The sequence below is a fragment of the Coffea arabica genome, chromosome 11e, assembly GCF_036785885.1.
Source record: "Coffea arabica cultivar ET-39 chromosome 11e, Coffea Arabica ET-39 HiFi, whole genome shotgun sequence".
NCBI classification, from domain to species: Eukaryota; Viridiplantae; Streptophyta; class Magnoliopsida; order Gentianales; family Rubiaceae; genus Coffea; species Coffea arabica.
The window spans coordinates 51,882,370-51,896,505 of NC_092331.1; the positions used below are offsets into that span (position 1 = coordinate 51,882,370).

Sequence of the window (14,136 nt, forward strand, 5' to 3'; positions counted from 1 at the left end):
ATTTTTATATTTTACCATATAACCCCCTTATGGTTTAATATTTTACTAGATAACCCTTTTATAGTTTTCAAAATATACACATAATCCCCTTGGTTAATAAATAATTTTCAACTTTATATAAGGGTATTTTTGATATTTTAGGTGACTCCGTTACGAATGATCATTTCCATCATTTTGACACTTTAATCCAAACTATGAGGGGGTTATGTATAACTTTTGAAACTATTGAGAAATTATGTAAAAATTACTAAATCACAGGGGTAAAGTGCAATTTGCCCTTTAAACGATCCTTCACATAGAACTTACCCTGGATACTCCTATGAGTTTTCAGTAGTCTTTTATCACATTTGAATTGGAATAACATTATCAAAGATCAAGGATCGGTTAGTAAGTCAACTATTCATCAGTTCAACCTATTTTGGCATGTATTTGTAAAACAAGACAGACCAATAATAGCCGGTCCAACTAAATGACATTCATGGGAGGAAAACCACTATGTTTTCAGAACCGGACCGGATATCGACTTGGTCGAGCTCAGGGGTCAGGGGTCAATGGGTTCAACCGGGTTCGATAGGGGTTGAACCGGATGACGTCATAAATAAAATTTATTTAAAAATTAAAATATTATATGTAAAATACTTAATAACATGTTAATATTAATAAAGGTATATTCATATATATTTGATGTTTCAAATATATTTAATAAGAAAATACAAATAAATTAGAGCAATCAAGTAGCAATTTATATTATTGAATAAGCATTAACAAGTTTAGAATTAAAATTATGGACTTAATTGAAAAATAACACCAAACTTTAAGACAACATTTATAAAGTATGAAATATTCGAGGTATGTTAATAATTTTTAACAACTTAAGGATCAAAACATCATATTAAAAATATTCTGCCCTTTCAAAAAAAGTAAAAAAAAAAAAAAAAGAGACCGGGTTCATTTTTCCGGTCAAAACCCGGTCACCTGGTTTGACCGAGTTGTTGATTTCCCGATTTTTAAGATTAACTTGGACCGGCCAACTGGCCGGTTCCCGGTTCGACCGGTCGAACCGGCCGGTCCGGTCCGAGTTTGAAAACAGAGGAAAACCAACGTTAGGTGCACTAAATATATCATACACTAACACAGGGCATGGAGTAATATTCTGCCATACTGCACATGGGCCAACATTTATAGCCTTAAACCACAGTATGTAATTTTTCAGCACATTTAAAGAGACAATTAACTGTCTTCTTCATCAATCAAAAGAAACTACATGACAAAGTACTTGTCAATTTCATTAAACTTACCTTTGTCCACCAAGTAAAATGGGTGATTACAGACAAAATCTTCAATATTTTCTCATCCCAAACTAAATAGCAAATTAGTAACACAAGTAAACACTAAACCCTTATCAATTTTCACCATTTGCTTCCAACATAAAATAAAGCAGTCATTTCCAAGACCCCCCTAACCTAGGAAAAATATTTAAAATGGCAGAGTAAGTTAAATTTTCTATAAGAAAACAAAAAATATATATATTTCTTTGCTATGAGCTGAAGAAACAGGAAAAGTGTCAGGAAGAAACTTTGTAAATGTAGAAAATAAGCATGATAGAAATTTGGTGACTTTTGAGGAAATAAGAAAAATCAAGTAAAACTTTCTTGCTGATCTGCATTTAAGCGTGGAAATTTAGTGCTTTCTATCATGCTGCTTCTATTTTTGAACAAAGTAAAGGGCTAAAGAAAGTTTCTGAAATTTTTTGAATTGAATTTTCATCCTTTTAAAAGGACAAAGAAAAGATTACAACAATCGATGGCCAAAAAAGGAGTATAGAAAATACAGAACAAATTAAACAGAGAAAGCAGGATAAAAGGGGAAGAAAATATCATTGATATTCAGACAGGAGGAAAAGAGAGATGGAAAGAGACAAAACAGGGGAATGAATAAAGGTAAGAAGAGAAATTCACCGAAGGAAAGAAAGGATCAATTTTCTTTGTCTAAAAGCCCATTGGCATCTGAACTCAATTACCAGTGGGAGAGAAAGGATCACCATTTTCATCTAGTGCTCCTAGCCATCTAGTCATGAAGCTACGAAGTCCTTAGACAGTGTATGAACTTTGGCATTCTAGTAGTGCTGGAGTTTTTCATGCTAAATAAGTCTGTGGTACTATCGTGGCATCCGTTGTGAATTCTGTGCAGCTTGTGGTACTTTCTTGGGAAAGAATTCCAGGAACAGAGAGAATTGGGAATTGGCATCAGAATGGGGAATGCTTTTCCATAGATTTTTGTTGTTCTTTTTAACACTTAAAAATACACTAATAACAGTATAAGAAATATTAATCCAATATAAAAATAATAACTGTAAAAGTTTTTTTGAATAAATTATATTTTACCCCCCTGTGATTTTGTATTTTTTACATAACTCCTCTGTAGTTTCAAAAACTATACATAACCTCTCATACTCTGGACTCTAAAAGAAATAAATTATCCTCAATTCCTGTGGATTCGACCCTGCTCACTGCTATATACAAGTTTGTATTTTTCTTAAGTAGGTATTTATTATTGAACAGGCTCGACACCTGTCAGCCAAATGCTTTTAGGCTTTTGTCCTGTTGAATTCTATACTAGGAAAACTTGCATAATCAATTAGTAGGAAAACTTGTTAAATTTAAAAATGAGAACACTTGGTCTCGAAAGGTAATGATTGAAATTTATTGAGCACCCATCTAGTAATTACAATTTATTTTGTCATTTTTATTAACTTATTCCCATGTACTCCTTTCCGTTTTTTAAAATGATTCTTGACTTTGAGGCCTTACCTACCTACAACCTGGCAAACAAACTTGAACTATCCTATTACTAAATATACGCATAAGACAAAAAATCCATAATAGTATTAGTGTCCATAATCTATGGGAATGACATGGTGATTAGGCGAATAGATTGAGGGAATTTTCAATTTTTCATGAAGAAGGCTGTGTGGAAGGTATTAGGGAAGAAGGTTTGATTAGGCACTGAGATAGGTATATAATCATGCAATACTTATTAGTTTTATTATTGTCCCATGAATTGATCCAAGCCTCCAATAATTTTGTTATTCTAATTTTACTTTTTTTTGTTTTCTTTTTTAACTGTTAAAATATATTGATTGTGTGGTCTTGTGGTTGTTCCATCTTCCATTGAGTCAAGGGAGGTAAATGTAAGTGATTAAATTGGAGGGGAGCTTCCTGCAATTTTATGAACCCTTGGAGGAGCTAATTTCAGCATTGCACCAAAGAATGAAGTTTGATGTCCAAGTTAAGGCTTTGATTAGGGAAAAGTTCCTAAATTTCAATGAATTATTTTAATTGTAAAGTTTTGACCACTTAAATATAACTAACCAAAAAAAAAAGAAAGAAAAATATATTAATAAATGGGAAATTTTTTTCTCTTTCCTATTCTTGGACAAAGAGGAACCACACCTGGTGAAAAGAGACAGAAAAAAAAAATTCCACTCAATAGGCAAGAGACTTGCAATTCTTCTCAGCCTGAAAGAGTACATTTCATCTTGCATAATACAACTGTTGGATTCTTATTTCCTCACCATACTTTTATAGACCAAGGATAAGCATATGTATAAGTAATGGTAAATATCCAAGGGAAAAATGAATAGAATTAGCAACTTATGTAGTCAATTTTTGTTGACAGTAAATTATAGATAACCTCATCTAGCATAATGCCTTTTCAAAACTTTACAATTAACCTTAAAATCTTTAACCTCAAGAATTAAAAAAGGAAATGAGCTTGTAAGAAATTAATAAATTTGGTATCAACAAAATATATTGGCAAATTTTTATGAACAAAATTTTCGAAAGCACTTTGTCAAAATGCAAGTGTCAAAAGATAATGATCAATGACACTTAAACATGAAATGACAATTATGTAGTTTTGATTAAATTAAAAGACACAAATATGTTTTTATGTACCAAGGATCCACATTGCAGTGAGGTTCGGTTTGAGCTTGTAAACTATTTCCTTACCGTAGGGTAAACCTTTTATATATTGACGGTGTATATACTAGTGGATCTACGTGCATAACACGCCATATATATAAAATTTAATGTTTAAATTCAAATTCAAATGATTTAGCATCTATTCAACTCTGTCAGTATCCACGAACAATGTAGGAAAGATTAATCCATAAAAATAGGGGAAATATACATAGGGGAAAATGAACTGAAAACAACCAGTTCATCACTCTTCTGCTCTACCAACTTTGCTCCAAAATGCAACTGCAGTTCTTGGCTTCATGCTATTGGAGCTGATGTTCCCGAGGAAGTTTCTGTACCACTTGGCGGAGGACCTAGGAGTTCGATTCAAGGTTGCACGATCAACAGAATAAAATCCAAACTTTACATCATAACCCGATGACCATTCAAAGTCATCCATCAATGTCCAGACAAAGTAGCCCCTCACATCTGCACCATTTCTGTCAAACAAAAGTATGTAAATTGATCAGCTATTCTAGCAAAGATTTTCAGTACGAAAGAAAGCATGCATCAAGAAAAACATGAAATCATGAATCTTTTTTGTACGAGAGGTGATATGATTTGTTTAAATGCATTCATACCTTGCCCGAAGGATGAGAGGCAAAAGGGGAAGGCTTATAGGCTATAGCTTCTTAAAGAAAAAATGTTCCATAGTGTTGAAAAATTTATAAACCTTTTTTAGTTTCTAAATCAGTAGAAAAGAGAATATTTATCCCATAATTGGCGAAGAATCTGCTCGACAAAAGCATCATTAATGGCAGTAGATGAGGATAGATGAATGTGACTACAATCATGGGAACAATATCACCTCATGGCTCGAGCCAAGAAGGCAAGGTATGCTTTGTGGAATGCAATTCGCTTGACATCAAGCTGGAAGTCATCAACTTGTTCTTGTTGTGGAGGTGTAGAATAACCTACAGATTGGTTAAAATCATGAGTTCTCAATGGTAAGACAAATGATAACAGAAGCATGTTATCGAAAGTATATTTTTACCATTTTCAGTAATAAGCATAGGCTTGTTATGGTATCGATTCTTTACATAGTCCACAATCTCTTCCATTCCTCTTGGAACAACAGAGAATGTAGGCAACCCTGTCTGTTTAAACCAGAAAAAAAAATCATGAGGAAAAAAAAAACTAATCTTAAGAGTCATATAGCAATCTCAATTTGATATTTCAGCGAATATCTGATTCTCGTACTGGTTCCCCAATCAAAACACCACCACGCTCTGCAGTAGTACAGACAAAGCCGCGGATGGCACGGTCTCCACCAGGGGCACAGGCAGAGTCGGAGCTGGCACAACTTAAGCGTATGCAGTCCTTAGCATAAAGAGTTGCATAGTGGTTCAGTCCAAGGAAGTCAATGCTATCCCTTATGAGCAGTCTTTCTTCTGGTGTAAATTTGGGTAACTCATTTCCGTGATAGCGACGCATTTCTGGAGGATAATCACCAAACACTAGAGGATCGAAAGCCCTGTTTTATAAACATAGCACATCAAGAACGTGTCATCTTGTCTTATTTTGATTTATTTCACGTAGAGAAGCTTCTTGATTTCAATCTTTCAATCCAACGAGGCTTCAATCGCGTGAGAGGAGAGGACAGTAAAAGCTCCCAATCTCAGGGTAAATGGCACAGCTTAAGGAGGAGATGTCAACACTTACCATGCCACATTATTAGCCAATGCCCTCTTTACAGCTTCCTTGTCATGCTCATCATCAGTAAATGGTTCGTACATAATTGCATGGACCACAATTCCAATTACACCACCTTTTTTGGGCTGTCCCAAGATTGGTATGGCGAAAAAAAAGTAGTTTAGCTGTATAATCCAGTAAAACAGCAGATACTGTATATCATTGATGCCAAACGAAGTATTTTACTTGCCTGAAACTGCTCGCGGTAGAGTTTGGAAGCCTTGGCATGGGCAAGTAACATGTTATGCATTGCAATCAAGGGCTCAGTATCTGAATTACCAGCTGAGCAGTTGCCAAAAGGAGGGGAGCAATGACCTGGAGGATGTTTTCCCCTTTCATAGGCAAAATCTGCAGCCAAATTTGGTTCATTGATGGTCACCCAATACCTCACCCGATCACCAAAATTCTTGAAACAAGTTTCAGCAAAATGGACGAAATCATCCCTAATTCAATTCACATAGACCCAAGATTTTGATCATATTGCGGAGTTATATACCATTCACATAAAATCCATAATCAGAAATCCAGCATAATATTAAGTTCAACATACTGAATCAGAGGATTTAGCCAGCCCCCATATTCGTCACTAAGCACTTGCGGTATGTCCCAGTGGTGAATTGTCACAAAAGGCTGAATGCCTGCGTTGGATACAATGTGATCTAAAGCTCTCAAGCGACACAGTAGTAATAAATAAGAGATGAAGGGTGGAAGAAACATGTGATGTTTGCTCAATACCTCTGAGTAGAAGATTATCGATTATACTACTGTAAAACATGATTCCAGCTGCATTAACACCACCCAATTTCCCATCTAAACAAACCATTCAAAGATTTATTGTGAGTTTGTGGCATTCCAAGAAAAGAAGGGACCAAAAGGGATTATACCATTGAGGGTAAACTACTTAAAGGGCCTCTAAACTATTTCAATTGTCAACTTTGACGTCTCATTTATTTTAAATCACAAATTGATCCACTAATAATAAGAATAGTCAAATTTTGATCATGTAGTCAACTTCTATCATTAGATCCGTTAAATTTTTGCTTAGATCCATCAGATTGACTAGTGGAGATGGACTAAAGGATCAAAATTTGACATTTTTTATGGTTGATGGACCAAATTGAGACTTGAAATAGATGAGAAGTCAAAACTTAATTATTGAAATAGTTTGGGAACTCCTCAAGTAGTTTATCCTTGGAAGGAAAATAACACACTTGGAAGTATTCTTGACCAGGAAATGGAGAACCGGTAAGCATCCACTCCAAGAGAATGGATTGTCTCTATATCTTCCTGTCATGAATGATTCAAAAGCCACATGCTTTAAATGGATTCAGTGCTTGAAATCTTTAATGTACATCTTCATATCATTCAAGTAAAATGTTAAGGGTAAAGTGAAAGGATATCAGAGTACTGGAGTTGGTAACTTAGTTAATTTGGTACCAGGTAACGATGGTAATGATCAGTGGCTATATCTCCAGTGTCTCCATTGTTTACATTACCTAATACAATTTGAAACAAAGTAGAAACTTAATCAGATTTCTTTATCCAAAATTGTATAGAAAAAGACATTGTTATAAGCAGCAGTAAAAAAGTATCCCTATCACCATTTTTATGGACAAAAACATCCCAGTTACTAAGGCTCTTCCCATCTTCAAGAATTGCACCCTCAATCTAAAACCATTGGAGTAGTGTCATGCTAGACAAATTTCAAGAGAACTGCATGGAAAAATACATCACCAAAAACACAGGCAAATACACAAAAGTTAAAGAAACACATGATTTGTATACTTGATAGGAAGAAGTGGCAACACCAAAGAGAAATCCAGTTGGGAAATCTGATCTTTTCACATCTTCAAGCTCTTCTTCTATTCCATTGCCTCCTTCTTGAAGGGCTCTTGCATAAGGATTTGCAGAAATGAGCAATATGAAGAGAAGAAGAGAGGAGGAGGATAGCATAGTGGTGACCTTCATAAGTTGATTATTCGAGTGGTGTCATGATAGTGCTAAAGATAATTTATTCTTTGATTTGGCATAACAAGAGACAAGAAGATCACTTGTCTGAAAATAGAAACAAGACATAAAAAATTAATGGTAGTTGAGACAATATCCAACTTCAGATGATCACTTGTTGGATGAAATCTTATGACAATACCTTCTACCTAGTCAGAAACGTGTATAAATAAAGTGTTTTGCTTAGGTAAGGATGCAGCATTGTTCATTCAATGCTAGTATTAGAACCTGGAAGCTGAATTCTCGTTTATTTGCCTTGAATTCAACATTGTACATTTTTTTTAATTATTAATAATAGGCGTTATTTATACATGATATTTTTGCTGATCCATTTACGTTTGCTTTTTCTTGGGTAAATTAGTCCTTTGCAGTTTAACGTTTTTCTAAATAACCCTTTTATGATTTTAAAGCTCTCCATCTTGACTTTATTGCCAAAATGACATAAACATTCTTCATAATGAAGCCACCTGAGATGTCAAGATTACGTGTGCTAACCACGTAGGGTTATATACATTTTAATACCATAAAATGATAATGTAAAAAAGTATTAAACCACAAGGGAAAAAGTGTAATTAATCCTACATATACCCTTTCTTTTATTATTTGTATCATATACCTGCAAATTGGACAATAAGTATGAGATCAATTTAATGAAGGTGCAAAGTATTTGTTAATTAACTTAGACAAAAGTATTTGTTAATCAAGGTGCAAAGTATTTGTCAATTTAATCAAGTGCATGTAAAATCTAAAGAATATATGAGTGAGAAAGAAAGAAACACAATAAATAAAATATGCAATAAGATTTTTGTAATTTCAAAATCACTATTAATTTGTGCAAGACAAAGATCCAGAAAGAGGGAGAAGAATTGTTGATTGATACAAGGCAAAACTAGAAATATCATATAATTAACTTGGAAACAAGGGAGGTTAAGGAAATTCATCTGACATTAAAACTCCAAAAACTACACGTAATTATGCAATAATTTAGCGTTGTACCCAAAAAAAACCGAAAATGAAAAAATGAAAAAAAAAAAAGAAAAGAAAGTCTGGCCTCATGGAAAATGGGAGACACCAATAAAATGATGTGACGCAGACTAATTGACAGTTCCAATTTTAAATTAGTATAGTCAACTATGCCAAAGCACAGGGATAAATTATTCTGCTCAAAGTCAAGCACAGCTGTCATCCAGTTTACTTATTTATTTATTTATTTTGGCGATGTCTGTTTCTTTGTTTTGCTTACATTCCTTTTTTTTTTTTTTTTATAAACTAACCCTTATATTTATTCCAACATCCTTCTTGAAATTGAAGCTCGAGCTTGGCTTAATTATGATTTTAGTTTGATTGAAGTGGATCTCAAACTTAATCAAGCTTAATTGAGTTTTATGCAATATTAATTAATATATGTGTTTTCTAAATAAGGGATACACTACAAATTTTACACTTACCAAAACCAGAAATTAAATGAATATTTGTTAGGCTCGATGACTGATGTTTTAAGCCGCACGCATAATGCTTAAGTACAAGGTCATAACTCATAACGCTATTCGAGCAGTTAAAAATCAGCTCAAGTTCGGTCTACTTAAGTTCGAATTTGAGTTTCTTTGAATACATATTTACGCTATAACTTTACCACACCACATTAAAGCATGACATTCGTGGCTATTTGACTTCTTCTTCTTCTTCTTCTTTTTCCTTTTTTTTGTTTGGTTGTTGGCAATAAGATTTGATTCGATCACATCGCACACATCAACAAAAGTGGAAAGGGGAAAAAGGATCATGACAAGTAATATATTCTTTTTCTTCTATTTGTTTTCTTCTTCACAGCTCCTTTATTTTGCTTGTTTGGAGCACATACATTGCAGTTGTGTCACTTCATTCAACATTATGTAAATGTTGTCTATCTCAAAATCATTTTCTTGTCTGTCAGACTCAAATTTGTTTGTGAGATCCACAGCTTACTATATGAAGGGCCCAACTTGGAAAGTTTATCTTCAGTTAATTTGCATATAGTGTGAATATTTTTCTAATCTAAACAAATACTAAATCTTTAGGCCTATTCGCTTGGCTAATTAAGCAAGGTGATGAGAAAATGAGAGCACCACAAATAAAATTGCCAACAGTGCTAAATAAAGCAAATTTTAGATATTAATAAAAAAGCAAAAAACTGTTGTATTTACCTTGTATATAAAAAGAAAGAAAGGTTACTGTAGTAACTTCTCTTTTTACCATGTGTATAGTTACTTCTTTTGACAAGTGGCAGTTTTCTTTTTTAGTTGAATTTTTGCTCCACAACCCTTATCTCTATCTTTTTTTCTTTATCTTTCTTTTTTCCCTTCAAAATTTTGCTGTATAATGAATTATACTAAGATTATTATTTTTACTATTTTTTAGGTTATTATTGTTGACCATGGAGAGGTATCACAACAATCAACTGATTTATATTATCACTTCTTCCTCCATCAATTTTAACTCTTTAATCCAGTATTTTGCTTTTTCCGTTAAATATTTTCCTTCATCCTAATTTTTCTCCCTTTCCTCTTTCCACTCAGTGAATGCATCTTTTCCTTTTTCCTTTATAATTAACTAAATGTATGTTTTTCTTGCATAAGAATAGATATTTCTTTTGTTCCTTTGTTCAAATATCATGATTCATGGTCATCTCTTTCTTTTAGAAAAAAACATAGACAATAGACATTTTACCTCCGCTATTCCTATTGTATGGTATGTTCCATTTTCTTTTTATTCCTGCTTTTCCCCTATTTCACGCTGCCAAATATGGACTTAAGTTTTTTTTTCCATTAACTGTATTTCATTTAGCCTTTATCATTTTTCTTTTTTGCCCCTTTTATCCTGCTACAATGGTTTATTTATTTATTTTGTCTTGATTTTCTTGATATTCATTAAGTCTTCCATTATTTTGGTTCTGCAAGTCAATTTTCCTTTTGTGAGGTTTGTCTTAAATCTAAATGCAAAATTTGTATTTTGCAATTCTGATGATTTAGTTCGTTTTTAATGCATAATTGAATCTTGCAATTCCTTTAGTAATTCTTTGGTACTGAATTTTTGTACCCTTTTTATGCATCGAAAAACCTTCCATTCGAATTTCTTGCAAGTTTTGTTGTAAATTTGTAGGATGGAAGTTTTTACATGATGATGTCTTGTTTTAAAAAGAAATAGTGGTAAAATTTTATGCATTTGTAATTATAATAGCATGATATTTGAGCTTTATGAAGCATATATAATTTATGTTAACATTGAATAGGTTTTGCATATCTCATGTGCTTGGTTTTTGGTTTTTTTTGCTATTGTTTGTCTACACAATACAGCAAGATAAACTGTACTGCATCACAATAAGCAAGTTGGAACAAACTTTTGGAACATTCCACCAAAAACAAACTTTATTTTTTAGACTCATTTTTTGACAATTATAATTGCTCTTTCTTTGAAAGTAAATTATAGTGTAATGAATTTTAACCAGAATTTTATTGTTGAGCCAAGCACAGCCTGGTTCCTTCTAGTTAAATGTATAGAGTGAAATACCCTTTAATTGGATAGCTAGCAATTTATTTATTTATTTATTTTCTTCTTGTTTCAAGTTATTGTTATTGATTTCGTCCTACAGTTAACTACATTCAGAACCATATATAGAAAAAAGTATTAAATTTTGCCCAAATAACTCAAGAAAAATTTGTGCAAGTGAAGATGTTGCTAAATTAAGAATGACGCATAAGCATCATAGACCTATCCAAAACATGTCCAATTGCTATTTCCAAGATATTTGTTGTCCGTAATTGTGTTCATTTCTTCATTTTTCTACTACGCATTGCTGCCTTATCATTGTATCATTCTACTACGCATTACTATTTTATTTTGAATTTATTTTTATTACTATTTTTTTTTTTTCCTTTTTGATACGATTGATTGAAGGTGAAGGATTTAAACCAGAACTCCAAAAACCCAACCAATGAGCACGGGTGTAAGATGGGGGAGTAGGGCTGCGAACCCCCAAGAATTTCAAATGTTTATGGGATAATTTTAGAAATTTTCCTTGAAGTTTCTAACAATTTACTTAGCTTCTATAAGGTTTTAAATATTACACCTACATCCCTTATCCATTTAAAATGACAATACTAAACTTAATATTTTAATAAAATTCCATTGTTGCTGTGTTTATACAAACAATGCATTTTATAATTTTTTTTCCTTTTTACTTCTTATTCATTTCTCCTATATTTCATTAGAAATATAGAAAAATTATCAATATTGTCCCTAACCTCTATTCTGATCAAATTTTAAATTAGTAATATTTTTTTAATAACTTTTAATATCATCCAATTTTTTTGTAACTCTTTTTTATCAAAATCAAGAATAAATCAACAATAATTAAAAACAAATGGCTAAAATCACTACCAAACTATGTTGTTATATCACTAAACTAGTCCATAAACTTTTCTTAGAAAAAAACCAGTCCATAAAATTTTAAAAAAAAAAGATAACACTTCTATCTCTATCTTGAAAAGAATCTGTATCCCCAATAAAAACACTATGAAAAGTAACCTATTATAGCAAAAGATTTATGGGAAAATCCACTTTTTGTCCCTAGACTTTGATTTAGGGACACATTTCGTCCCCAAATTTTTAGACGCACCACATTTAGTACATGAATTAATTATTTTTTGCCATATTTAGTCCAAAAACGGTAAATTGCTTAATTTGGAAGGAGAAAGTCGTTTGTTTGGCACGTGGCCGTTAAGTAAAAACAATTTTTCACCCAAAATCAACGGTCACATCAGCCTTCTTTGTTCCAATTGAATATTTTACCCTTTTTGGACTAAATGTGGTCCAAAATAATTAATTCATGTACTAAATGTGGCGCGTCTAAAAGTTTGGGGATGAAATGTGTCCCTAACTCAAGGTTTAAGGACGAAAAATGGATTTTTCCCAAAGATTTATTGTTATAGTTGATTATCAAACAAAAAATATTAGCGTGAAAAATTTGACACTTATTTCTTTTTAATTGTGCCAAATTACTTGACTATTGTTTAGAAGACTAAATTAAACTTTATAGGATAACAGTATTTTAGGGTATTCATTAAATTTTTGACCCTACTTTAAGGTTTGGTTACCAAAATGTCAAATCAAGGGAGGTAAGTATATGTTTTAAAACTTCGAGGGAACTAAGTGAAATAGTCAGAAACCTCAGGAAGGGTTTATGAAATTATCCCAAAGTTTAGTGATACGAGTCTTTACCTCAAGAAACTAGTTCATACGTTAAAATTCTTGCCTCCTCCCTCCAAACTTGAAATTAAGTCCTTGCCCGTGAGAATTAGTGACTTCATTAGTTGTATGCTTTGCTCTTCTCTTGATTGTTCTATAAGTTGAAAGTATATTTTCGGATATTTATTTTATATCTATTACCCTATAAAAAGTATGATGAGTTTTGGAATTTAAGAGTGTAAACAAAAGTTGATATTAGTTTTTGAGATACCAAAATTACCCTCAACACCTATAAACAGCCAAACTGTATTGCATTTCCTTAATAATTAATAAGAATTATGCTAACAGTTACAAAGAAACATTTCTTGAGTTATGGTAAATTAAACCAAAAGAAGAACAACTAATTCATTGTATTTCATGAATAACTAATATCAATTATGCCAACTGTTACTAGAATGAAAAGCATTCCCTTGAGTTATGGTGAATTAAATCCAAAAAAAAAAAGAATTAATTTTATTTATAAATGATAAAAAATGGTGAATCTTAGTGATTATAGTGTAAGAAAAAAAATGATAAAATTACACACCTCTCTAATAAATGAATAAATTACTTTGCATTTCATTAATAAATAATAGGAAACATTCTAGCAATCACAAAAATGAAAGATTCCGTGCTTTTTTTATTTATAAAAAAAAAAAAGAACAACAAATTTTGTTTTATAAAATGTCCATGTTTGGAGAGTACTTCAAATATGAAAGAAAACATAATAAATTTGTTCTATGAGTCTCTTGAAAAGTACCATTAGTCTTTTTGTTTTTTTGGATACGAGTAAATTAAGTCTTAGTATGCATAATTGAAAACTAAAGGAATTGTAGACGGTGAATTGATACAGCAGTGATAGGGTGTAATTTTATCATTTATTTTATTATTAATTTCCTCTATTACATGACTCAATGTGGATTAATTATTAGATTCTACTCACTTTTCATAATTTACATTTATTTCAGAGAGTAAAATGAAAATGCTACAACTAATGCCAATTTGACAGTCATCGGGAAAGAATTCAAAAAGAAGACACTCAGGAACATTTTTGGAACAAAAGAGACGGAGGCCTTTTTAGTCATTTTGGCCGAAGTCTTCCTGGAAGGGGAGAGCCGCCGCAAAGGATATCAATAAAAGGGGGCAGCCGCAAAGCAGG

The 14,136-nt window shown here is 32.3% G+C and overlaps 1 protein-coding gene across 1 annotated transcript; it reads right to left on the minus strand.

Annotated features, from left to right (window-relative positions):
- Positions 1 to 4,099: 4,099 nt before the first annotated feature.
- Positions 4,100 to 7,714, minus strand: LOC113718750 (beta-glucosidase 18-like). The gene is made up of 12 exons (XM_027243660.2): positions 7,497 to 7,714; positions 7,313 to 7,379; positions 7,149 to 7,207; positions 6,923 to 6,998; positions 6,447 to 6,521; positions 6,262 to 6,349; positions 5,902 to 6,154; positions 5,682 to 5,797; positions 5,220 to 5,493; positions 5,014 to 5,116; positions 4,828 to 4,933; positions 4,100 to 4,459 (listed from the first exon to the last, which is right to left on the minus strand). The coding sequence occupies exons 1-12, from the start codon at positions 7,677 to 7,679 to the stop codon at positions 4,225 to 4,227; spliced, it is 1,635 nt and encodes a 544-aa protein (XP_027099461.1). The 5' UTR covers positions 7,680 to 7,714; the 3' UTR covers positions 4,100 to 4,224.
- Positions 7,715 to 14,136: the final 6,422 nt, after the last annotated feature.